Source organism: Cnephaeus nilssonii, assembly GCF_951640355.1.
Source record: "Cnephaeus nilssonii genome assembly, chromosome: 13".
NCBI classification, from domain to species: Eukaryota; Metazoa; Chordata; class Mammalia; order Chiroptera; family Vespertilionidae; genus Cnephaeus; species Cnephaeus nilssonii.
Window position 1 is genome coordinate 41,832,950 of NC_137084.1, and position 23,529 is coordinate 41,856,478.

Sequence of the window (23,529 nt, forward strand, 5' to 3'; positions counted from 1 at the left end):
GCTGGGGGGTGGGGCTGCCGCCATGTTTTCAGTTTAATTGCATACTCACTCAGATTGAATGGTGGGCGTGGCTGGGGCGTGGCTGGTGGGCGTGGCTTGTGAGTGTAGCGGAGTGATGATTTGCATATTACTCTATTATTAGATAGAAGATTGTATGTGGATGGGGAAGTTCTGTTTCTCCTCTTAGCATTTGTTTCTATAACCAGAAATAAAGTTATATATTAAAGAAATGAAAAAAAAGATGGGGTTTCCAGATTTAGCAAATAAAAACAATGTGTCCCAAATGTTGCATGGGATATAATTATACTAAAATCATTATTGCTTATCTGAAATTCAAATTTAACTGGGTGTCCTGTATTTCACCTGGTAACTCTACCCAGAGACCTTTTGGGTCTGTGTATTAGTTTCATTTTCTCTTGACAGAGCAGAAATACTCTCTTCTTCATCCTGTCTGCTATGCCACAAAGAGTACAGACAACACCATAAGAGTCAAAGCCAGCAGAGGTTAAAATCTCCTACATGCTTTATTGGACTTCAAAGAGTCTTATGAAATAACACAGAAAAACCCATGTGAGGGTGTCCAGGGGGTACAAGGCAGTCTGCAGCCTACCCCCCTCCTAAGACCAGCCCCAGGTGCCCTCACCCCAGGCCCAAAATAGGATCCCAGAGTAAAGGCATGTCAAGGAGTGAGGCAGAGGGAAAATATCTTTATAGCCATAGCAAAAATAGGTAGGGAAGAGAGTTGTCTAGAAGGTGGGGAAGGGTGGGAGGAAGTGGTTACATAGCCACCTTCACCTACACCATCTTCCTTAGCCACACCCTTCCCTTAATCTGCTGTGTCCTTTCTGAGCCTCTGGCCCAGGGTATGCAGTAACATGAAAATGGTGCTGATAAGGGGAGTGTGTGGTGCAGGCACTTGGGAAATTCAGGAGATTTCTTTTTTTAAATTTTAAACTGTCTTTTGTTTCAAATGCAACATCCTGCCCAACAGCTCCAGGGCCCCATTAGAGACCTGTATCATGGCTGCGGCTCCCATGGCCAGGGGAGCCATGTCCTGATTGCCAGGAGTACTGATGCTTGGGGAGCATTTGGGCAGCACCTCTAATAGACAAACCCTCCTACAGTGTGGGGGAGCAGGGATAAGAGAGAGGCAGGTGTGGATGAGAGAAGAGAGAAAAAGTGACAGCCCTGTGGCCCACAACTCTAACATCTACTCCTCCTCCAACTAAGAAGTCTCTCCCAATCTATCCCTTAGCGTGGCCTCTCTTTATAATTCTCTAGTGGCTTGTTCTCTGGGAATTGGTTTCAGTCCCCCATGGACTCCTGGAGGCCTGAGTGAGCACCAGGCCACGATTTCCTCTGGCTCACCACATTCCCAAAATACAAACCTCAAATATTAGGCCCTAGGACCCAGTTGGGGGCAAAGAGAACCATTGTAGGTGGGGTGGAATAAATCTGAGGCACAGGTGTCAGAAGTTACTCCTCCTATCTTCCCCCATAGCGGCTAGGGGAAGTTGGGGAGTGGTGGGAGGGAAGAGACTGAAAGCAGGAGACAGAGAAAAACAAGAAACCAAACCTCAAAACTGGGACAGCAGAGACAGAGCTGGACCTCAGAGGTGGAGCTGGTAGCTGAGGGGACAGCAACTAAGACATGCACTGAAGTGGAGAGGGAGTGATAGCAGCAGCCCATAGTTGGAGGGAGGCAGGGCAGGCAGGCCATGGTGGTCAGTTAATAAATAATGTTGAAGGACCCAAGGATGAGGGGGGCAGGTATCTACAGTGCCCAGGCCCTGCCAACCCCTCCCATGCCCCACTTTAGGGGCCAGTATCTTGGAAGGCAGGAAAGGGGAGGCAGAAGACCAGGGAAAGATAAGCGATCCTGCCACCGCCACCCTCATTCTGCCTACTTCTTAGGTTTCTTAAAGATTTTGAGGGGAAACTTCTTCCGGCCTGGGCTGGAGTCTGCCTCCTCGCCAATAGAGCCATTATCCTCCTCAGCCACAGCTTTCTTGCCAGCCAGGTGGGGAATTCGTGTATTTCGGCTGGCCTGTGAGGCTCGGCTGTCCCCAATTGGAGATGACATGTCTGGGTCTGGGGAACTGGGGCTGTGAGAATGGGAAGAATCCAAAGGTGGAGAGCCACCAGGTGGGACTGAGGGGCTCAGCTCCATCAGGCTGTGGGCCTTGTCCAGCCCGTGGTTCAGCGCCAGTAGAGCCTTCTTGGCCAGGGCAGGGCTATCAGGCAGCTTCTCCATCGCAGAACCTGGGTGGACCCCCTCAATCATCCGGTGGCTGCCATTGGAAGTCATGGCATTGAGAGCCTCATCTGCAGCACGGGCCATCTGAGGAGGCTTGGGGGCCATACGCTGGCGGTCACTCATGTGGAGGGAGGACTCCGAATCGGAATGGGTCAAATCCCTGAAAGACAGGACAAAGAGGAAGAAAGGAACGCATACAGGACAGAGGAGAGAAACAACATGAAAAGACAAGACAGGGTATGAAAATGGGGGTAAAGAGAGCAGCAAGAGAAATAAAAATAGGATGAAAAGGCATAGTGGGAAAGAGAAGGATGAGAAACAGAAGGAAAACGAGTAGGTCATAAGCACAGGATGACAGAGGAGGCAGGAATAGGAAATGGGGATAAATTGAAGAAGAGACAGAGAGAAGAGAATAAAATTGGGGAAGAAGAAAAGCAAAAGAAGAAGCAAGACCAAGGGGAGAAAAAAAAAAAACGAAAGGGGAAAGTGATGGGGGAAGAAGAGACAGACAACAAGAAGCAAAAGCAAATGTCATTATATCATCATCTGTCAGGCAAAGGGCTTTCTAATGTCTGGGCCCCACCCTTGAAGAATGGCCAGGCCCCAAACTAGGGCAACCACAGGCTTCAATACCCCAGGCATTCTCCTCATAACATCTCTGCTTACTCATAGCTGGTTAGATTTCTTAGGACTCAACCCTGGCTAACATAGAATCCACATCTTGCTCTGAGTCACCATTTTCCATGCCTTCCTCCCCCACTTACTCCTGTCACACCCTGGGACACATCCAGTCTGGGCCAGGCTCCAAGAAACAGGGCACATGCAGTAAGTGGGCCTGACCCAGGCTAGGGAGGAGATAGTCAGAACAGCCTTGCAAACAATCACCCACCCAAAAAGGCCAGGATGCTGCCTCCATCAACCCTCTCACAGGATTCAAAGGGGGTCATAGAGAAGTGTTGCAGAGTTCAAACCAAAGTCGGCTGGCAGCAGGAAGGGTAGAATCTTTTTCAAAGTTCTGCTGCAAGGGAGAATGGAGAGAGGTGCAGAAAGACAGGATGTTTGGCCTTTAAGCAGCAGTGGTTCAGAAGAGCTGCACACTAGAAATCGTAAGATTTGATTCAATTTCCATCTCTGCCTGAGTTTAGACAAGTCATCTAAATTTGCAGGTCCTCAATTTGGGCCAAATGAAGATAATACCAATTCAATTATCTTGCAAGACTGTTTGGGGGATCAAATATGTTGGCAAAGTACTTGGAAATGTAGAAAGTATAGTGGGAATGATGATGATGAGGCTGGTCAAGCTGAAAGACCCACATGGGGGCCAGTCACAAGAGGCTTCTTTGCAAGGCTGAGTTATGGGGGCGTGGCACTGCGCACGGGACATGCACACACAGAGGCTAGTCCATGAAGTTGAGACCCTTTCGGAGGTGGCAATTCCTAAAAAAGCCATGAACCAATTATGGATGCCACCCCTCCGGCTGCTACAGAAAAAAAGGGTACATGTGGGGGTCCCCTGCCAATCCCTTAACCTTCCTTCTGCTTTCCCAGAGGCCTGAGAACCCAGATTAGAGGAGAGGGCTAAGGGAAATGCTTAAATAAACAAGTCAGGAAGCCAAAGGGAAAGTGTTGGGAGTGGGAGAGGGGAGCACCACAGGACCTGGGAAGAAGGAAGCTTGTGGGTCAAAAATTAGGAAAGGCTCCAGACCCTTAAAATAGGCAAAAGCAGGAGGTTGGCTTATAGCTATTATACAGGGGTGGGCAAAAGTAGGTTTATAGTATAGTTGAGAGTAAGCAAAACAGTTAATTCTTATATTTTTATTTATTAATTATTGTATTATTTTCCATACAAATAACGACAAACCTACTTTTGCCCCACCCTGTAGGTTTAATTCTCAGTAGGAAACAATTAACTAAGCAGCTACCCCATGAGTCAGTACCTTCCTAGAGATAGAGGATAGCAGAACACAATTCTATCTCCAACTCCCATTCTACAAATACTGTTTCAGCCACATTCTCTTGTGTTTACCAAATCTGGTCTCATATTTGTTTTCATAATATCTGATGCTGTTCTTGCTTCTATGTAAATGTACCCTTGCTTCTCTAAGCCCTAAGATGATCCTCTCCATATCCTGCCTTTTCTTCATACATACGAACCACCACTGAGCATGATGCCAAGGAAGTTCTGAGGAGCAACACTGGAAAAGAGGCCCTTGAGGCTGAGGTGGTAAGGCTCCTAGGAGCCTACCTTTCTTTTTATTGGGGATGAGAGGGTTTGTTTTATTTCTTATTGATTCAAGAGAGAAAGAAAGGGAGAGAGAGAGAAAGAGGAGAAACATTGATGTGAAGAGAAATGTCAATCGGTTGCCTCCCACAAGTGCCCTGACTGGGGATTAAACCCTCAACCTAGGTATGTGCCCTGACCAGGAATCAGACCTACAACCTTCTGGTACATGGGATGACATTCCAACCAACCGAGCCACACCAGCCAGGGCGGAGCCTACCTTTCTAATGCCAAGGAAGAGAGGTCAGACTCTTGTCTTCCAGGCCCACAGCCCCATTTGGTCATGTTTCCCATCTTTCTATGCCTTCCCCATCAACTAAAAGCTGAGACTTGCAAAGGAAAGAAAAGAACCTGGGAGGAAGCCTGGATAGATTTAGGAGAGACAAGGTCTACTGAGGCAAGCTCATCTTCCCTCCCTGAATCTTTGAGACAATTCAGGCCAGGGGTATCCCTCCCCAAAGGCTGGGCTGCCTTGGGCTCCCATCCCCAACTACTAACCTTACTAGAGAGCCTGTTAGCCTTTAGAGACGATCCTCTGGTGCATGGTGCAAAAGAAAATTAAGCAGTGAATAGGCCAGGTGGATGTAGGTACCTTCCCACCCACCCTCCCCACTGGCCTCAGCATGGGCCTTGGAACATGATATTTGCAGCATCTTCTAGTGCCCCCAAACCAACTCAGTACTCTCCATCTGTTTTTGGGAAAAGCAGTCTCCCTGCCTGGGATTTTGGATGAAAATGAGGATGAGAATGAAGATGAGAAGCTCTGCTAAGCAATAATGCTAGTAAAGGCAGTTCCTTGTGAAAGAAAAAGGAACAGCCCTCAAGGATAACTATCCAGAGGTTCAAGGGGCAGAGCTAGAGAGCTTGGTATCCAGAGTGAGGCAGGACCAAAACGAAGCAACAGGGTAATAAGCAGGATGCAGCCCAAAGGCCAGGACTGGGCCATGGCTACAACTTCAGAGATGAGAGGTTCTTCCAAAGGAGACAGACTTTCTGAGGGTCCCTAAGCTATTCCAGACAATGTCAAGGTTACTATCTCAGACCCTAGCCTATCATCTTGAGGTATCAACAGGGCAAGTCCCTACAACTGCCAAATCAAGCTGTGGGAGAAAGCTTCCCACTAATTCTTATATGACCTTGTGTTAGGATAAAAATATCCAACAGTATCCTAGAATGGAAAACCAAGTTCCAGTCTATGTTCTGCTCCTAATTAGTTGTGGGACCTGAGGAAACTACTTAACCTTTCAGAGTCTTAACTTCCTACTCTGTCTATTTTGATGTCTGCCTCACCTACAAACTTTTCTTGTCCAAAACCCCTAAACATGTTTGCCCTCTTCTGTTCCCTAATTCCAAGTGTCATCACAGACTCCTCCTCCTCCTTCATCCCTCATGGCCAGTACTAAATTAATCCTCTCCTTTCCATCCCAACACCTTATTACCTCCCCTAGTGGTCTACTACAATGACTTCCAAATTCCTGTTGTCTCCTCCTCCTTTTCTTATTTAGTCCACTAATATGTTATTTCTAAAATGCAAATCTGATCAATTAGCTTCCCAGTAGAAACTCTTTTGCAGTTCTCTGTCTCTTAAAGGGTAATGGCCAAAGCCCCTAGCCATTCAGAGCCCTTCATCATTCTAGCCTCATTTGCTAGCCCTTCACACCAACACATATCCAATGTTCTAACCACAAATATCAGATTCTTTTGAATTTCCAATGTCTCTGCACATGTTTCCTCAGCTTAGAATACATTTTCTCCTTTTACTGTACATAAGATGTTAGCACAAATGCCATCTCTTTTGTGAAGTGTTCCACCCAAGTACACACTGTTAGTCACTCCCTCCTCAGTACCCCCATAGCACTTAGCAAATTGTTCCATAATTATTTATGTACCTCTCCCAGGCCAGACTGTAGTCCTTAATGGCTGGGATTGTTTATTATCATCTATGAATCCTCATGCCCAGCAGAACCTGGCACAGAGTAGGTATCATTAAATGTTTGTTGAAGTAAAGGAAGTGAGGTCTCCACTGAGATAAAGAATGTAAAAGTTCATAGTTTAAGCAAAAGTGCTACAGGACCATGAGGGAGGGGTTTAGATTCAGCAAACCCCAAACACAGAAGGGAAGGAAGGTGTGAGGAGTTATGCTGACCTTAAGGAATCCCAGGGCTGAGAAAGGACACACTGCACACAAACCCACAGCTAACCAAGCAGCAGCCAGCAGGCAGAGGCCAAGGTAAAGGCAGTAGAAAGGGAAGGAAGGGAAGAAAGAGAGACAGCTGATACCCCAAGCTCTCTGATTGCCCAGGCATCACAGTGGTGCTGTCACAAGTGGGTGGGTCAGAGGAGGGATCCATCTGGAGAAAATAGGAAGTGCTTTGGTGGTAATAAACAGGGTGGACATGGATGGTGGTGGTGGTGGCGGCTGCGGTGGTGGTGGTGGTGGTAGAGGAGCAGGAAGAAGGAGAAGCAGAGGCAGATGGAGAGCTGGTCCCATGGCCTTCAGAACTGAAAGACTGTCCAGATGAAAGGCTGCGCATTCGCCGCAGAGATACCCGGCTTGTCAAGAAGTGGCCAGCCTCACCCTCTACCAACCTCTGAGATCCCAGGCCATGCTGTGGTTCCGTCAGGCGCTGCCGGACACTACTTTGCAGGCTTGGGGCTGCAAGGAAAGTGAAGACAGTATGAGGAAGGGCCAGCCTACTTTGGGCTAGCAGGCAAGCAGGTGTGCCCATGGAGAAATGCCTGCTGGAGACCACTCTGGGCCTCTAGTGCCCAAACTGAAGAATGGGACACCTCTTCCCCAAAACCTCCCACCAGGGGTCCTAAAATGGGGAAATTGAAGATAAGGTGCCTGGGTCAGTTTTAGTGGCAATTCCAATGGAAAGTGACCAAGGGCCAACATTACTATAAAGGGATATGACAAAGCAGTTAGTGGGAGGACACAGGCAGGACAAGGTAGGATAGGGGTTAGGGACAAGGTTCGGGAGAGCACTAAGAACCAGCCTTTCAGAAAGCCAACCTCAGGAAATAATTCATAGTTTAGACAAGGATTTATAGACAAACATATTCATCACATCATAATTAGTAATTGTGTGAAAGCAACAAAAAGGTGGAACAATGAGACAATGATAATATATCCAGTTACTGGAAGACAATATACCTATTAAAAATGGTACTTATGAAAAGATTTTAAATGCACAGAAAAATGCCTATTAACCAGTTAACTGCCATGTGTCCAAAACGGAAACCATCCCCACACGCCACGATATTTTGAATTTAATTAAAATATATACAAAAATAAATATATTACTCATAATTCGCATGTTCTTGAATATTTATTTTCAGCTGAAAATTCTCACGAAAAATAATTTTAAAGTTGGTCAGGGCTGCTACTTAGGGAAAACATTTTTTTTTTTTTTATAGACGCACGTGGCATGTGGGAAAGGTCCTCTGCTTGCATCTACAGACGCTTATGGCGTACAAAGGGTTAAAATGCTCAGGGCAAACCAAGGGACACAACATTTTTTATAAAAGAAATACCTTGGACTATGGAATACAAAAGACTATAGAGTTTGAAACCAGGCCTTTCCACTTCTAGCTGTGACCTTGAGCAACTGACATTCCTATTTTAATGCCTAATTTATAAAATCCTGTAAGATTGTCGTAAGGCTTCAAGATAATGTATTTAAAGTACCTGAAATGGTTCATGGTACTCAATAAATGGTAGTGGTTATCATTATCTTGACCACATAAAAATTATTTTAAAATCTCACAAGAAGACTGAAAGAAAAGGCGCTCATAAATGGTGGGACTATGGATGCCTTTTTGTGCTCATGCTTACTCTTTTTACTACTTGAATTTCCTCTAATAAACATGTAAACAACAAAGAACCAGCTCTTGAATCAATGCTGCAAATCAGGCTTTTGGAAGATGATGGCCACCATGCCCAGTGAAGGGGTCTACGTGGGCACCAGTAACTCAGGAATGTGCTAGAGCATACCCCTTGGGCTTACTCCCAGCCCCAGCTGAAAACAGAATTCACACCTTTGTTTTTTTCTCCTCTACCTTGATAGATGGGCTTCCCTGCCTTCTCCCTAAAAATAGGAGAAAGGGCCAGGTTATAAGGGTGGCAGAAACCTTAGAAGGACCACCAGGGAGAAAGCAAAAGTCCATGGTGATGGAGAGCTGGGGAGGCAGGGCTTCCATGGCTGGTGGCCTTCAAGGCATGAAAGCAGAGTGGAAGAGGAAAAGGAAGCACGAAATAGGGAGGGAGAAAAAAGGGGAAACAGAAATAAGGGAAAAACATTAAAAAGAGAAAAGAGGAGGATAATCTTTCCTTCCCTCTTTCCATCCCAGTCCAGCTGGAAGAGGGGCCACCAGGAAATCTGTCTAGCTGGGCTAACAGGAGAAGCCTAAGCCTTCCATCACCATGGGTATTCTCTCCAGCCTTCATCTGAGCAGGCTGGTCCTTCTCACCCCCGAACCTCTCCCTGCAGTTAGTAGGGACAGTGCTTAGGGAATTGAGGGAGCAGGCAGGGGAGTGAGGCAGGCAGGAGAAGGGGCCCGTGGAATAGGAGTGTTGGTTTAGTCCCCAAAGTCGGAAAAACAAAAGCCCCAAAGGGGCTTCTCAAACCGGGGTATTTCCAGAGGGACTGATCATCCGAGCCGGCGGATGTTGAGCAGAGAGAGCGGTCACTGAACCTACGCCCCATCAGCCAGGCAGCATCTAGGGTCCAACAGCCAGGCCAAAAGGAGAAGAGAATCTGATTTACAGAGGGCTTCAGCTTGCCCACCAATGGGATAAGGAAGGGCCAGGGGGGAAGGGGTGGGTAGTTCAGAGCTAATGATGGGCCCTCCCAACCCAGAGAACATAGGAGGAGCCTTTAGATCAAGGATCAGGCTCTGCCTGCCAGTGATCCTAACCTTGTTGCCTTTGAGTAGAAGCCCTGAGAAGATATCAAAACAGGAGATAAAGAGTCTTGGCCAGAGGCAAAGTATCATTGAAAATTTTACAAATAAGTCCTGTCTGGAGCTGGAATCCATCGTGATTAAAGAATCTGGATTTCTGAAAGTAAGCCCCTAACCCAGGCCCAGGTTTTTGCCATCCCTTCTGCACCCATGGGATATGGCCCAGAATAACAGCTTTTTTTTTTTTTATAAGGCTCTAGTATATGTATCTAAAATAGCCTCTGATCCAGAGAAAACCTCAACTGGGCCAGTAAGGGTTAAGTTCCTTTGTTCACTGAAGAATTCCCACATAGTTCTGTCTCTTTCAACTCTGTTCTACTTAGCTCTTATCACTCACAAAGGAGACAACGGAAAGGAAAAAGACCCAGGACAGAGGGTGGGGAGGTCCAAGAGTTCAGGTGGAAAACCAGACATGCTTGCGCAGGAGACGTCTCCTGGACAAGAATGTCTTTCTGGTTTGGAAGATTTAGGGCTATTTCACTTTAAGGGACTGTTGCTTCCTGGGGTCTCACACAAAAAGCCAGAGAGGAAGAGACATCATTCTATTCATCTACATTAGCAATTAAGAATAATGTATATAAAATGAAAACAAATAAAAGCAATAAAATAAATGAGTTAAACTAAAAGCCATTTTTATATCATTAACCACTAAGGAGATGATTTTTACAAAGGCAGATGGGGGAGGGCAGAGGTAAATAAAGGGACTTAAAAAGCACAGAGTGAAGGGAGACACACTGAATACAATAAACCCAGAAGGGCAGACAGCATAAAGCAAGGAAAAACACTGAAAGGGCAACTATAAAGGAATATCTGGTGACAATTGTTCTTTAACTAAGGTTATGAGTTGAACTGTCTTCCTTGTTATCTGCTCCATGTGCTGTTTAAGCATGGCAGTGGGCAATTACTTAAACCTGTGTGTGCATCAAAGACTCCTTCCCTCATCCCCACCCAAGAGATCACCTACACTGCATGGACAAGGGTGACACAATCTCCTCATCCATGTCATCCACGTCGTCAGTCATGATGAAGTGAGCAGGGTTGTGGCGTGTACTGCCCATCCAGTTGGGGTCTATGTTGAGAGCAGCCACCAGTGAGTGGATGCCAGGGTTATTGACAATCTGGAAGCCACAGAGGATTTCAATCTGCTGCCAGCGGTGCAGGCGCTCCCGCAGAGCTGCTGTCACCTCACTCAGAGCTTGCCTGAGGACAGATAAAAGAGAATTGCAGGCATGGGCTGGGTGTGAACCCCAATAGGAATGAGGTCTCTTAGAGGAACAACTTGAGAGATATGTATAAATAAGAAACACAATTAAATTATAAACCTAATAACAAGGTCGGAACTAGATAAGGGCTGGGACAGGAAACCAGAGCTGTCCTGATACCAACGAAGAAGTAGAATTGGGGTTGGAAGCCCTGTACACCCTCGAATTCTGAGACTGGGATGGACACCGCCAGAGCTGGGCAACAGGTGCTACTTACTTAGCCGTTAGGATTTTGTGATCCACATCATCTAGGGAAGAGCTGTGGGCCACGTGGAAGGTGCCAAAGAGTGTGTTTCTCTTCTTTTTTATCTTCTCAGCCTGCAAAGATTAGACCCTCAGATTAAAAAAAAAAGCAGGGATTAGAATTTGAGGAATATCTTTCGGTAGTTGGGTTCCCCTCTTATCACAGCTTAGGCTGCACAAGAAAAAGGTAGAGAAGATGGGAAAGGGAAAAGAAAGGCAAGAGGAGGGAAAGAGTAGAGGAAGAAAGAGATTAGAGGAAACAAGAGAAGCAAAAGGATCCCCTGTCAGTACCCTAGCACCAGGAGGATGCTGCCCCGGGAGTCCATGGCTGGCAGTCTTCCTAATGCCTGCCTCCATTTGCTGCATCTTTCCTAGAAGGCGAGTGGGATACCCCCACACCCTCATTACCTGCTCCAGAAGCTTAAAGAAATTATCAGAAGCTGTCTATTAGGAAAAGAAACAGAACCCAGCACGAGGATCTCTCTTTGTCCAACAGTAAGGATAGGGAAAGGCAGAAAGGAGGAAGAAGGGCAGGTGAAAGGGAGGGAGGTGAGGAGAGAAGAAGGCAGCATGAGGGCATGTCTTACCCCCTCCTTGGCCACCAGCAGCTGTTTCTCAGCACTTTGCTTCTTGATGTTGTAGTACTGTACCTCCACCTCATGGGTCAACTGCAGCCACTTCTGAAGGGCATCTGGAGCATACCAGGAGCTGTGTGACTCCAGCTCCTTCTCTGCTTTTCTCAAGGCCTCCCGAACCTGTGCAGCCAAGAGGACGTAAGTCCATTTATTACTACCATGACCTCTCCAATGCCTCTGTAACATACTTCAGAGTTCTTCTTCTTCTTTTTTTTTTTTTTTTGTTCTTTTTTTTCCCCAGAGTTCTTTTAAAAAAATATTTTTATTGATTTCAGAGAGAAAGGGGGAGGGAGAGAGGCATAGAAACATCAGTGATAAGAGAGAATCATTGATCAGCTGCATCCTGCACACCCCTACTGGGGATCAAGCACGCAACCCGGGCATGTGCCCTTAACCGGAATCGAACCTGGGGACTCTTTAGTCCGCAGGCCCAGCTCTATCCACCAAGCCAAACCGGCTAGGGCAGAATTCAGAGTTCTTAATCTGCTATCTTATATGAGCTTTATAATTCTCCAAAGAGGGAGAAAGGGCAAGGATTATTCTCTGTATTTTATATACAAGGAAGCAAGTTCAAGAGGAGGAGCTCAAGAGGAGGAAAGTAACCACTCAAGGTCACACAGAAAGTACAGCAATCCCCCTTATCCACAAGGAATAAGTTTCAAGACCGCCAATGGATGCCTCAAACCATGGGTAGTGCCAAACCCTGTATATACTATAACTTTTCCTATATGAACATACTTTGTTTTATTGTACTTCACTTTATTGCACTTCACAGATTTGGTGTATTTTACAGATTGAAAGCAGACACTCCTCCAGCAAAAAGATTACAACTGGCTTTATTGCAGTGGTCTAGAACCAAACCCACAATATCTTCGAGGCATGCCTCTACATAAATACACTTCACAGCTTCTTTTTAGCATATCTGAATTGCCAGCATCACTACTCTTGCACTTTGGGGCCATTAGGAAGTAAAATAAAGGTTACTTGAACACAAGAACCGTGATACCAGAACAGTTGATCTGATAACCAACATAGCTACTAAGTGATTACTTGGCAAGTAGCATAGACAGTGTAGATACACTGGACAAAGGGGTAATTCATGTCCCAGGTGGAATGGAGTGGGACAGCACAAGATTTAATCACACTACTCAAAACTGTGTGCAATTTAAATCTTATGAATTGTTTATTTCTATAATTTTCCATTTAATATAGTTGAATTGCTATAGAAAGCAAAACCTCAGGTAAGAGGAGACTACAGTAGCATCAACCAGAACTCAAACTGAGGTTTTTTAGCTACCAGACTAGAGCACTCTTTTCCCACAATAAGTGCCTCTTCTGGTCATGCAGCCAACCTCAGTAATCTTCCCTCTCACTTCAGGCACAGGTCAGCTCAATGAATAATCATCTTTCCAAGAGTTGGGGTCTGTGCTTGGACCTCAAGACATCACAATGTGGCAAAAACAAAAAACCCACTTGATTAGGAATTCAGAAGACTGGTTCTGGTCCCTGGTCTGTCATTCAGCTAGCGGTGTGACCCTGTACTTCCTAAACCAGATCTCAATTCAGTGTGAGGAAACTTTCTGGATCTCAGGAGAAAGTGAGCTCTCCATCAGGAGAGTTATATGAAGATCTCATGTCATGGAGACCTTAAAAATTGATTGCTATTCCAGAAAGGAATTGACTTGAATGATCTCCAAAGTCTCCTCTACCCAGATGATTCTCTCACTGAGCAGGCAGATAGGCTCTGAAGGACACTCTACAAGGTGAGAAGATAAGAAGCATGCTTACATCTTACAATGAGCATTGCCAACAGAGGCCAAGACATGGACAGACAATGTATAAGCATAAATCTCCTCACTGACTTCTCAGCAGAATCATTCAATGAAACTGACAATCACAAGGCACTCAAATGAGAAAGGTCTGAAAATACATACTGATAGTACACACATTGGATGACTTGCAACTCACTCAGGTTACCAGTATAAGTGATCTACAACTCCTCCATCTGGACACTGACCTTCAGCTGCTCAGAATCTGAGCAAAAAGGGATTGACAGCCATCTCACTGTGCCCAAATTCAGCCAATGGGACAAGTATCCCATAGCAAGCCTGAGGTCCTCTCGACAGCCTAAAATAGACCAGGAAGGCCTTAACTAAGGACAGAACATCTTTATTCCTTAGCGAGCGAATAAGGCCAATCTTCACTTGGATTTTGTTCCTTGAAAAAGAAACTATCAAATGGCCCACTCCTGCCTTTGTATACTTAAAATGAAGGATCTATCTTAGAGTCTAATACACCAAGTCTGCAAGTATATGATCAACTTCTACATTAAAAGCATTTTAAGGAATAGAATAAGCTAAGAAGGGGAGAATGGAGAGAGAAAGGAAAAAGAAGCCAAATAGACGGGAATGTGGTAGTTGGGGAGGCATACAAAAGGGTTGGCCTAACAGGCTCAAAAACTGTTTAATGGGAGAAATAATTACAAAATAGGAAACAGGGAATGAGGAGATAGGAGGCAAAGAGACAGACAGACATATCTTGTGCACACAATTAACAATTGCCTGAAGGAGAAGACAACAGATAAGGGCTGGGACAAGTCAGAGTTTACAGTCCTATTCTTTTATTCTATGCCTGTGTTTCTCAACCTTGTCACACACTGGAATCACCTGGGGAACTTTAAAAATGCTGATATCTGGACTATAACCCAGATTCTGATTTCACTGAACCAGGATGTTGGCTTGATCATCAAACAACTTTTTATGTGATTCTAAAATGCAGCAAAGTTAACCACTGATCTATGTGCTTTAAAGTATTATCACCTTACTTTCACCTCCACACAGAATGCAGTAGGTCATGTCAAAAGAATAATTCTGATCAAATACAACATCTGGGAAAAGCTTAGTATAAGTTATAAATTTTTTACAGGTAAATTATTATAATTATGAAACATTTTCAAAGACATAGAGTTGTAGGAGCAATAAAGATTAGGTCAGCAGTTACCAAACTGTAATCTAGGGATCTCTGAATGTCCCCAAGACCCTTTCAGAGCATCTTTAAGGCCAAACTATTTTCACAGTAATACTAAGAATTATTTACTCTTTTCACTCCCTTTCTTTCACAACCGAACTGTGGAGTTCTCCAGAGGCTGCATGATGAGTGATATCACAACAGATTAAATATAAACATTAATATAAGAAACCTGCAGCATATTAAGCCAGACATTTAAAATAATTGCAAAATTATTTTTAAAAATCACTCTTCTCATTAAATTATTTCTACTTTGGAAAACCTAGTCATTTTTCATAAAAATGCAGTATTTGTGTTAACATTTAAGGGATTTAATATTCTTTTAAATTAATAAATAAATATTTTTTAACTTTCCAAGTTTTAATTTTTTAAAAAATTTATTTGATTTTAGAGAGAGGGGAAGGAAGAGAGAGACAGAAAGGGGTGGGGGGGGGGAGAGAAAGAGAAAAAAATTGGTTTGTTGTTCCACTTATTTACGCATTCCTTGGTTGTTTCTTGCATGTGCCCTGAGCAGGGAACTAACCTGCAACATTGGCATATCTGGACAATACTCTAACCAATTGAGCTACCTGGTCAGGGCCTCAGTTGTAATTTCTTACAGGGTAAATAGCAACATATTGCCCCCCATGAAAACATTCTCTAAGGTCCTAAATAATTTTTTAAGGGTAAAAGGGTCCTGAGACCAGAAAGTTTGAGAACCACTAGATTAGATGAACTAAAAATCCAGAGAGGGAAAAGCCTTTCTAGAGGGAACTGACAATTGTCATCCATTTTCTTTCCGTGAAGGCATTTGATGATTCTAGGTGAGGACTGAGAATTTGGTCTGGGCCAGGCAGAAGGACTCCACTGGGAGACAAAGAAACAGCCTAGCTTTTGTTTATAGTACAGTACTAGTCTAACAAATTGGAAATTGAGGGGTCCCCAACATACACCCAGCTTTCTTTGTTGGGCATTTACTGAATCCTGGAGCTGTGCAGGAGAATAGGTAGCTAGGCCAAAGAATGAAACAAAATCTCCCATATTTTCATAATGCTTAGGAGGCAAAATATTGCAAGGATGGGACCTGCCTCAAACACACAGCCTTCCTCTTAAGACAACTGCAAAATTTTGAAGCTATGAGGAGCAAGAGGTTAACGAGCTAAATTAAAAATCTCCAAGTGGCAGAAATGAAATATCTCATAGTCTTTCAGGATTAAGAGAAAGAAATCCACCAGCTCTCATAAAAAGTTAGGAAAGGACTTACCTGAGAAACTGTGACAAATGCGTGCTAGACCAAGTCTTACTAAAACTACAACCCAGTTCCAAAAGAGTTCAATCTCTGATTGGCTTGAGGTGATTAAAGTCCTCACCCTATATACCTAACAGAATGAAGGGAAACCCTATATCTGATGGAACTTAAATCATCTGGAACTTCTATTTTTTTTTGTATATGCTGTCTATAAAAATAAATAACTAGATATGAGAAGAGGCAGGAAAAATATAACCAATAATCAAGATAAAGAATTTCTATAAGTGATTCAGATATTAGAGTTACCAGACCAAGACTTTAAAATAAGCACAATTGAAAAGTTAAAACCTTTTGCACTCGGATGTCGAATGTGACTCGACATGGTTAGCATTAGAATAAAGGAATCGAGAAAAAGCAAGCGAGTGCAAAGGGTTAAAGAACATGTAGGAAAAGATAAACACAAAGCATAAGTGAAAACATAGAAATTTTAGAAAAGGAACCAGAACTATAAAAGAGTAAAATGGACATTCTAGAACTGAAAAATACATTATCTGAGAGGAGGATTCCACTGAATGGCTTAAATAGTGCAATGTTCACAGCAGAATACAGGATTAGAGAATTCAAGGATAGATCAATAGAAAATAATCAAACCAAAGCATGGAGAGAACAGAACAGAGCTGAGCCTAAGAGACAAATGGAATATAGTTAAAAGGTCAAATATAAATATTGGACTCCCAGAAGGAGAGCAGAGAATGGAGCAGAAGCAGTATGTGAACACTAAAGAAAATGTGTATTTTGTAATTTTTAGGTAAAATGCTCTTGATGTTGTTAAGGTCAAATTGAATAATCATGTTTAAATATTTTATATCCTTATTGATGTTTTTGGCTGCTTATTATTGAGAAAGGTATGGTAAAATCTCTCATTTTTATTATGAACTTGTCTATTATCCTTCTAGTTTTTTCAACTTTTGCTTTATATATTTTTAAATAGGTATAGCTAAACTAAAGATTGTTATATATTACTGTTAACTCACACACTTATCATTAAGGAATGTGTTTTTGTCTCTATAATACTTCTTGCACTAAAGTCTACTTTTGTCTAATATTGATATATTACCTCTGCTTTATTTTGCTAAATGTTTGTATCATATACCTTATCTCCTCCTTTTGCTTTTAACTGTTTTGTATCCTTATATTTAAAGAGTATCTTTTACAAATAGCGTATAGGTGGGTTTTGTTTTTTTACCCAGTCTGACACTCTTTGCCTTTCAATTGTATTGTTTTGCCTGTTTACATACATCAAGTCTGAGCATGTTTGAAAGGACTGAAATCATACAACATATGTTCTCTGATTACAGTGAAATTAAACTGGAAATCAAGGAGAAAAATAATCAGAAAAGTCTCCAAGTGTTTGAAAATTAAGCAACACACTTCTAATAGCCAGGGGTTAAAAAAGGAATTGCAATGAAAATTAGAAAATCTTTTGAACTGAATGATAACGAAAATATGAAATATCAAAACTTGGTAAATGCAGCTAAAACAGTGCTAAGATGGAAATTTATAGCTTTAAATGCAAGATTAAAAGTTTAAAATCAATGACCGAATCTTCCACCTCAAGAAGCTAAAAAAATAAGAGCAAGTTTAAAAAAAAGACTTCTACCTTGAAAACTATAAAATGTTGCCATGAGAAATTTTAAAAAGCCTAAATAAGTGACAGGATAAACAATGCTCATGGACTGGAAGAATCACTCAGTTAAAATGTCAATTTCCCCCCTACCTTAATCTATACATTCAATTCTAATACAATAAAAATTCCAGCAGGACGTTTTTTGGAGGGAGAGGGTGCAGTGGAATGACAAGCTAACATGGAAATGCAAAGAACCAAGAAGAGCCAAGGCCATCTTGAAGAAGAATAAAACTGGAGAGTCCCAAATAAAATGGTCAATGAATTTAAGAAAAGTGTTCAATATTATTAGTCATTAGGGAAATGAAAATTAAAAGCACAATGAGATACCACTACATCCATACCAGAATGTGTAAAATTAAAATCCCTAAAAATACCAAGGTTGTAGCTCAACTACAACTCTCACACATTGCTGGTGGCAGTATATATTGGCACAACTTTCTGAAAAAACTGTCTAGCAGTTTCTAATAAAGCTAACAGAAATAAGTGCTATGCCCACCGAGAGACATGTGCAAGAAGGTTCACAGCACTGTGATTCACAAGAGGCAAAAACTGCAAACAACGCAAATGTCCATCAGAGGAGAACAGATAAATAATTATAGTATGCAATGATTATTACTCAGCAATGGAAATAAGCCAGAAATCACTTTATGCAATAACATAAATGACTCTTATAGACATAATGTTGAAAGAAATCAAACACACAAGAATATATACCATATAATGCCATTTATATGAAGTTCAAAATCAGATGAAACTAATCTGGTTTAGAGATTATGACCATAGTACTTTTGGAAGGAATAGTGACAGTTGACAGGGAAAGGCAAAAGTGAGCCTTCTGGGGTGTTTAAAAGATCCTGTGTTTTGATCTGAATGGTGGTTACACAGGTATATGCACAAGTAAAAGCTTGCCAGATGTATACTTATAATCTCTACACTTGAATCCATGTAAATACCTCAATAAAAAAAAGAACAAAATCATTGTTCTCACCTGTTACCCACTGTTCTTTGAAAATCACAGTGATCATTTTTTTGCAACTTTTCCACTATTCTTACTGGTAAGAGTCTAGTAACTCTTCAAGATATTCTTTGAGCCATATTTCAAAGTCCTCACACACGAAACTTTTCGTCCAGACTTTTGGGCCCTGCCCTTACCCATTGTGTCCAAGAATGTGTAGTCTCCTACCTGCTCCAGCTCCTCCTCAGCATATTTTTGGCGACTCCGCTCATTTTCAGTGCCCTCCCGCAGCTCCTTCAGTCGCTGGGCTTCCTGCTTGGCAATGTTGATCTCATCTCGCAGCTTCTTCTCCAGATGGACCTTCTCCACCTCCACTGTGCGGTGCTCCTCCTGGGCCTTGTGCAGCCTGGGGGGCGATGAGGGAGCTGGAGGAGGCCAGGCAAGGGGGTACCAGCCACCACGCCATGAGTCATGGCATCAGAGAGGAAACTGAGGGCTCCAGCACTCAGCACATATTCTCCTTATTCTGCTGACTCTCTGGCTCTAAGTTAGTTCAGTGCCAACAGAAACCAGTCATTACCACAATTCTTATACTGGCCATCCGTTTGCTGCCAGTAATACAGTCTGTGAAGCTAGGTTCCCAGGTATTTGAATCCTTCCTCTAAGGTGTCTGACATGCTAAAATTATAACAACTATTAGTTTACGAGATATTTCACATTTGTCCTCCCTGCAGATAATGATATAGTGTATCATTATCAGCTTAAAACAGGCGTGGATATAAAGGCTTGGAGAGGGGGAGTAACTGCAGGTAGAAGTGAGACTAGAATTCCAGTCTGTATGATTTAAAATCCCATAGTTATTCCCCTTATACAAGGGTGTCTGGAAGATTCAATATAAATGTAGATACCCTGCAAGCTAGACCAAAGATCCAGAGAAAGCCTGATGGCTGAGTTATAAACGAGGTGGGGAGACTTAAGGAAGGTGAGAAAGGAACCATTGAGCTGTCCAACCAATGCTTGTACTCCTGAATACCTGTTACCAGAAACATAGAAAAATTAAATTCATACCAAAGGGGCTAGGGAGAGCTTGGGAAAGCTCCCTGCTTCTCCAAGGCCTGAGTTTCCTTCCTCAGTATCTTCCATGGTGGGTAAGATCTCAAGAGCATCAGTTATAATGAAAATATATCCTTCTCCCCATCCACACATTCCCTCTGTTCACTGGCAAAATCTTCCATCCATCCAAGTAAGCCTCCTTCCTTCCTCTCATCTTTCTTCCACCTACCTATTTATATTCATTCATTCATTCATTCATTCATTCACTCACCAAGCACTTTCAGGTGTCTACTAAATGTCGAGCCCTGTGTCAAGCCCTAGATATATGGAGATGAATTAAAAAATAGTCCCTGCCACTGAGGCACTCATTATCTAATCTAATTTAGACAAATAGATAACTGTACAAAATGTGATAAGTTCCACAATAGGTAGACATATGAGGTGTTGCATGAGCCCAAAGGATGGAGTGATTAATTCCATCTGAAAGAGTCAGGAAAGGCAAAGCATAGGCTACAACCCAGCAGAAAGAGTAAGATTTGCTAATCCCTCTGGAAGAGGGAAAGGACTTAACCTCTGTCAGGTCTTCCTACCTTAGTAAGAACCACCAAATTACCAGGAGACCAAGATAGAAGGGAAAAATTGTGATGAAGAAGACAAGTGATGCATGGCTTAAACTTGAGGTACAGCAGAAAAAGGATAGGCTACAGAACAAACAGGGCCACAGAGAAGAGCATGGACCACTGAGTTAGGTAGGTGAAACAGAAGAGACAGAAACAGAATTCAACCTCTAAAAAATCCCAAGTCCAGATTGGTCATCAATATCTGAAACCTCAAAAGATGTGGTGGGATAAGTGGGAAGGAAAGAGGAAGAAATGTCTAGGCTGCTCTCCTGCTGACAAGCTGCAGTCTTCTGCCCATTTTGTCCGCAGAGAAAGGGAATGGAACCTTTTCAAAGTATACACCAGGTGGCGCTAAAACATAACTAAAACAAATCAGAGGCGCCATTTCCTGCCCCCATATCCTCTCTGGTTGAATACCCTCCTTCATTGTATTCCTTCAAGATACAACTGCCTAAAATTACACCATTAGAGATTCAATTCTTCACGGAAATATTATCCTCTCTGAAAGCAGTCTCTTGAGAAAAGCTTATGATAGATCTGTCTTCATATAAGAGGGAACTCCTTTAAAGTAGAATCAAAACTGACCCACTTTTATAGTCTTAACAGGATCTAGAAGAGATGAAAATCAATAAATAGTATTGGGAGCAGAAATTGAGCAAATAAAATATACTATCAGGCCTTGCCCCACTCCATCTCCTCCAAAGAAGACTGAGCAGCAATCAATTAGCATTACAAGTAAGAAAACTGCGCAGCCTTACTGCCAAGTCCTGGCTCTAAGCAGTTATGTGACTATGGACAAATCTGTTCCCTATACTGAGTCTGCTTCTTTGTTTTTAAATGGGAATCAAAATTCCTGCCTGCCTCAAAGAATTATCTTGAAACTCAATAAAATCCTAACTGGAATGTGCATGTAGCATTACATTTATCTACCCAAAATATCAGGAACTTTGCAAAAAAAAAAAAAAGCTCTATGATGGCTGGCAGTGTAGGCCTATTAAAGTAAGGAAGGAGGGAGGAGGTGGCATGTAGCTCTGAACACTGTCAGAAAAGGATACATGTGTGCACACGTGTAATTCCATCTCTGGGGATATGTGCATTTGTTTCTCTGAGTGCCACAGTGGTCATTTAGCTTGTAGGTCTTAGGGAGCAGGGAGGGCTGGGAGCTTAGTTTTATCCCCAAACTTGGAATGTCTCCTAGTTTTCATTCCAAAGGTCTAGATTCTTTGCCTTTGGAATAAAAACAGTACATGTTTTTCAGACAAAGGAAGAATGAGGACTGCCCAGACAGCAGCATTTAGCCCCCAACTGGCAAAGGGCAGGATCAAGGGGTCCACTACAGTAGCCAGGACTCAGCTCAGAGATAAAACTCCTCCTTTTACCCCTAGAAATCCGGCCCATGGGAATGAATCTGATAGGACTGCCTTTACTGAGGCAGTACCCTGCGGGTGTCAAAATTCCTAGCTCACTATTTACTGAGATATGAACCCAAGCAAGGCACTAACCCTCTCTAAGCCTTCATTTCTTCAACTCTAAGTAGGGGTAATAATAGTACCTATCTAACCGTGTTGTGATTATTAATAACAATAATGCATTTAAGTGCTTAACAGTACCTAGCTCACAAGAAATCCCTTCCTTATCCCTCCAAAGAAAATAGTATCTATCATTAAAAAATAACAATAAAAAGCCAGACTTCATTTCCTTTTACATGGATTCCTACAAAGATTCCAAACTAGAATCCCTAGTCTGCAGAGTAATTTTCTAAAAGATAGTCTTTCCTCTTCTCAAAAGCAAAAAACAAAACAAAAAACCACAAATAACTGCATTGACTCTCTGTTGCCTTTTGAATCCTACTGAAGTTCTCCATATGAGTCTTAAGGCACCAGGGGTCTGGCCTCACTACATATTCAACTTTAACTATCAGGACCTCCCTACCCATCTTTCAAGGCCACCTCCTCAGCATCCACATAATTCATCCCCTGTCTCTGTGCTCTTTCAGTCCTTAGAGTTATCATCCCATAAGCTGGCACTGAATCACTGCACTAAGCGTGTGCTCACTGCTCCTTCTCATGTGTGAGTTTTGTTGCCCCAGGAGTAGTGAATTCCTTACAATTCCTAGCACAGACCTGGTTCTTAGATATCAGGAAGTACTTGGATCAATTGGTACCTTTTTTCCACAACTAGCTCTTCAACAGTAGTTTTAAGCTAAGTTTTATTTAGACAGAATCCCAGACTATCAGAGCTAGGTCATTAACATTCTCCTAGTTCGACACCTTATATTACTGATGAGGAAATAAGTCCTAGAAGGGAAAGGGATTTACCCAAAGTCATACAAGTGAGTACTTATGAGATTTGGAAGGTATTAGGAAGACAGACTTGTGAGGTTTCTCTGGAGAACAGTGAAGAACAGTTCATTGTATCTATTTCTAAGGGAAAGGAAGCAAAGGTAGGGCAAAGCATAGAATGACCCCTAGCAAGCCATCCAACCAGGGAAGCTCAAGACTTCTGATAGCCACATATTTCTTCCTCTGAAGCTCAGAGAGAAAATAGATAGAAATAAGCTTCTGCCCTGGGGAAGATTACTTGCCCATGCAACTGGAATGGCAAGAACCCGGACCCTCAATGCAGTTTTAGAAGGATGGCACAGCCTGGGCAGCCATGTCAATGTGGTCCCAGGGACCAGGTAGCCCACAACCCAAGTAGAAACAGGAGGCTCCCAGGAGCTGGCAACACTGGGGCTGTGGAGAAGGGGCAAGGCCTTACCTTTCCTGAAGGTCATGCAGACTCTGCTCAGCTCGGTGTAACCCCTCCAGATCCTTCATCATCTTCTTCATGTGCTCCTTGGAGTAACGGTTCTGGATATAAGCAAACCAGCAGCCGCCAACACCAATAACAATAGACACCACCAGCATGAAGTCCTTGAGGTGATTATGGCGGGTCACTGCCAGAGAGGAAAGGCATGGTGAGTCAGGCTGCCCACTGCACACTTAGCCTTGCAGAGTCCACTGCACCTCCTCTTCCATGAAGCCTTTGTTTCTGTTCTTAGGCACACACTTGCTATATACTATTACAGTAAACTCTGTGCCTATTTCTCTGCGAAGTCAAGAACTAGTTTGGAAAGGATAAGAGGCCTTAGAGCAGTGGTTCTCAACCTTTCTAATGCTGCGACCCTTTAATACAGTTCCTCATGTTGTGGTGACCCCCAACCATAAAATTATTTTCGTTGCTACTTCATAACTGTAATTTTGCTACTGTTATGAATCTTAATGTAAATATCTGTGTTTTCCGATGGTCTTAGGCTCTACAGCAGCGGTTCTTA

The 23,529-nt window shown here is 43.0% G+C and overlaps 1 protein-coding gene across 4 annotated transcripts in view; it reads right to left on the reverse strand.

Annotated features, from left to right (window-relative positions):
* Window positions 1–273: 273 nt before the first annotated feature.
* STIM1 (stromal interaction molecule 1) overlaps window positions 274–23,529 on the reverse strand; it is a 215,092-nt gene continuing 191,836 nt past the window's right edge. The window contains exons 6-13 of one of the 4 annotated variants that reach the window (XM_079787245.1): window positions 22,974–23,151; window positions 18,769–18,946; window positions 11,596–11,763; window positions 10,983–11,083; window positions 10,468–10,703; window positions 9,169–9,261; window positions 7,128–7,194; window positions 274–2,417 (exon numbers count right to left, since the gene is read on the reverse strand). In XM_079787245.1, coding sequence (XP_079643371.1) covers window positions 1,904–2,417; window positions 7,128–7,194; window positions 9,169–9,261; window positions 10,468–10,703; window positions 10,983–11,083; window positions 11,596–11,763; window positions 18,769–18,946; window positions 22,974–23,151 — 1,535 coding nt within the window. In that variant the 3' untranslated portion in view covers window positions 274–1,903. Of the gene's footprint in view, window positions 2,418–7,127; window positions 7,195–8,579; window positions 8,630–9,168; window positions 9,262–10,467; window positions 10,704–10,982; window positions 11,084–11,595; window positions 11,764–18,768; window positions 18,947–22,973; window positions 23,152–23,529 lie in introns of all 4 variants that reach the window. The other 3 variants (XM_079787247.1, XM_079787246.1, XM_079787248.1) reach the window with 3 other exon arrangements.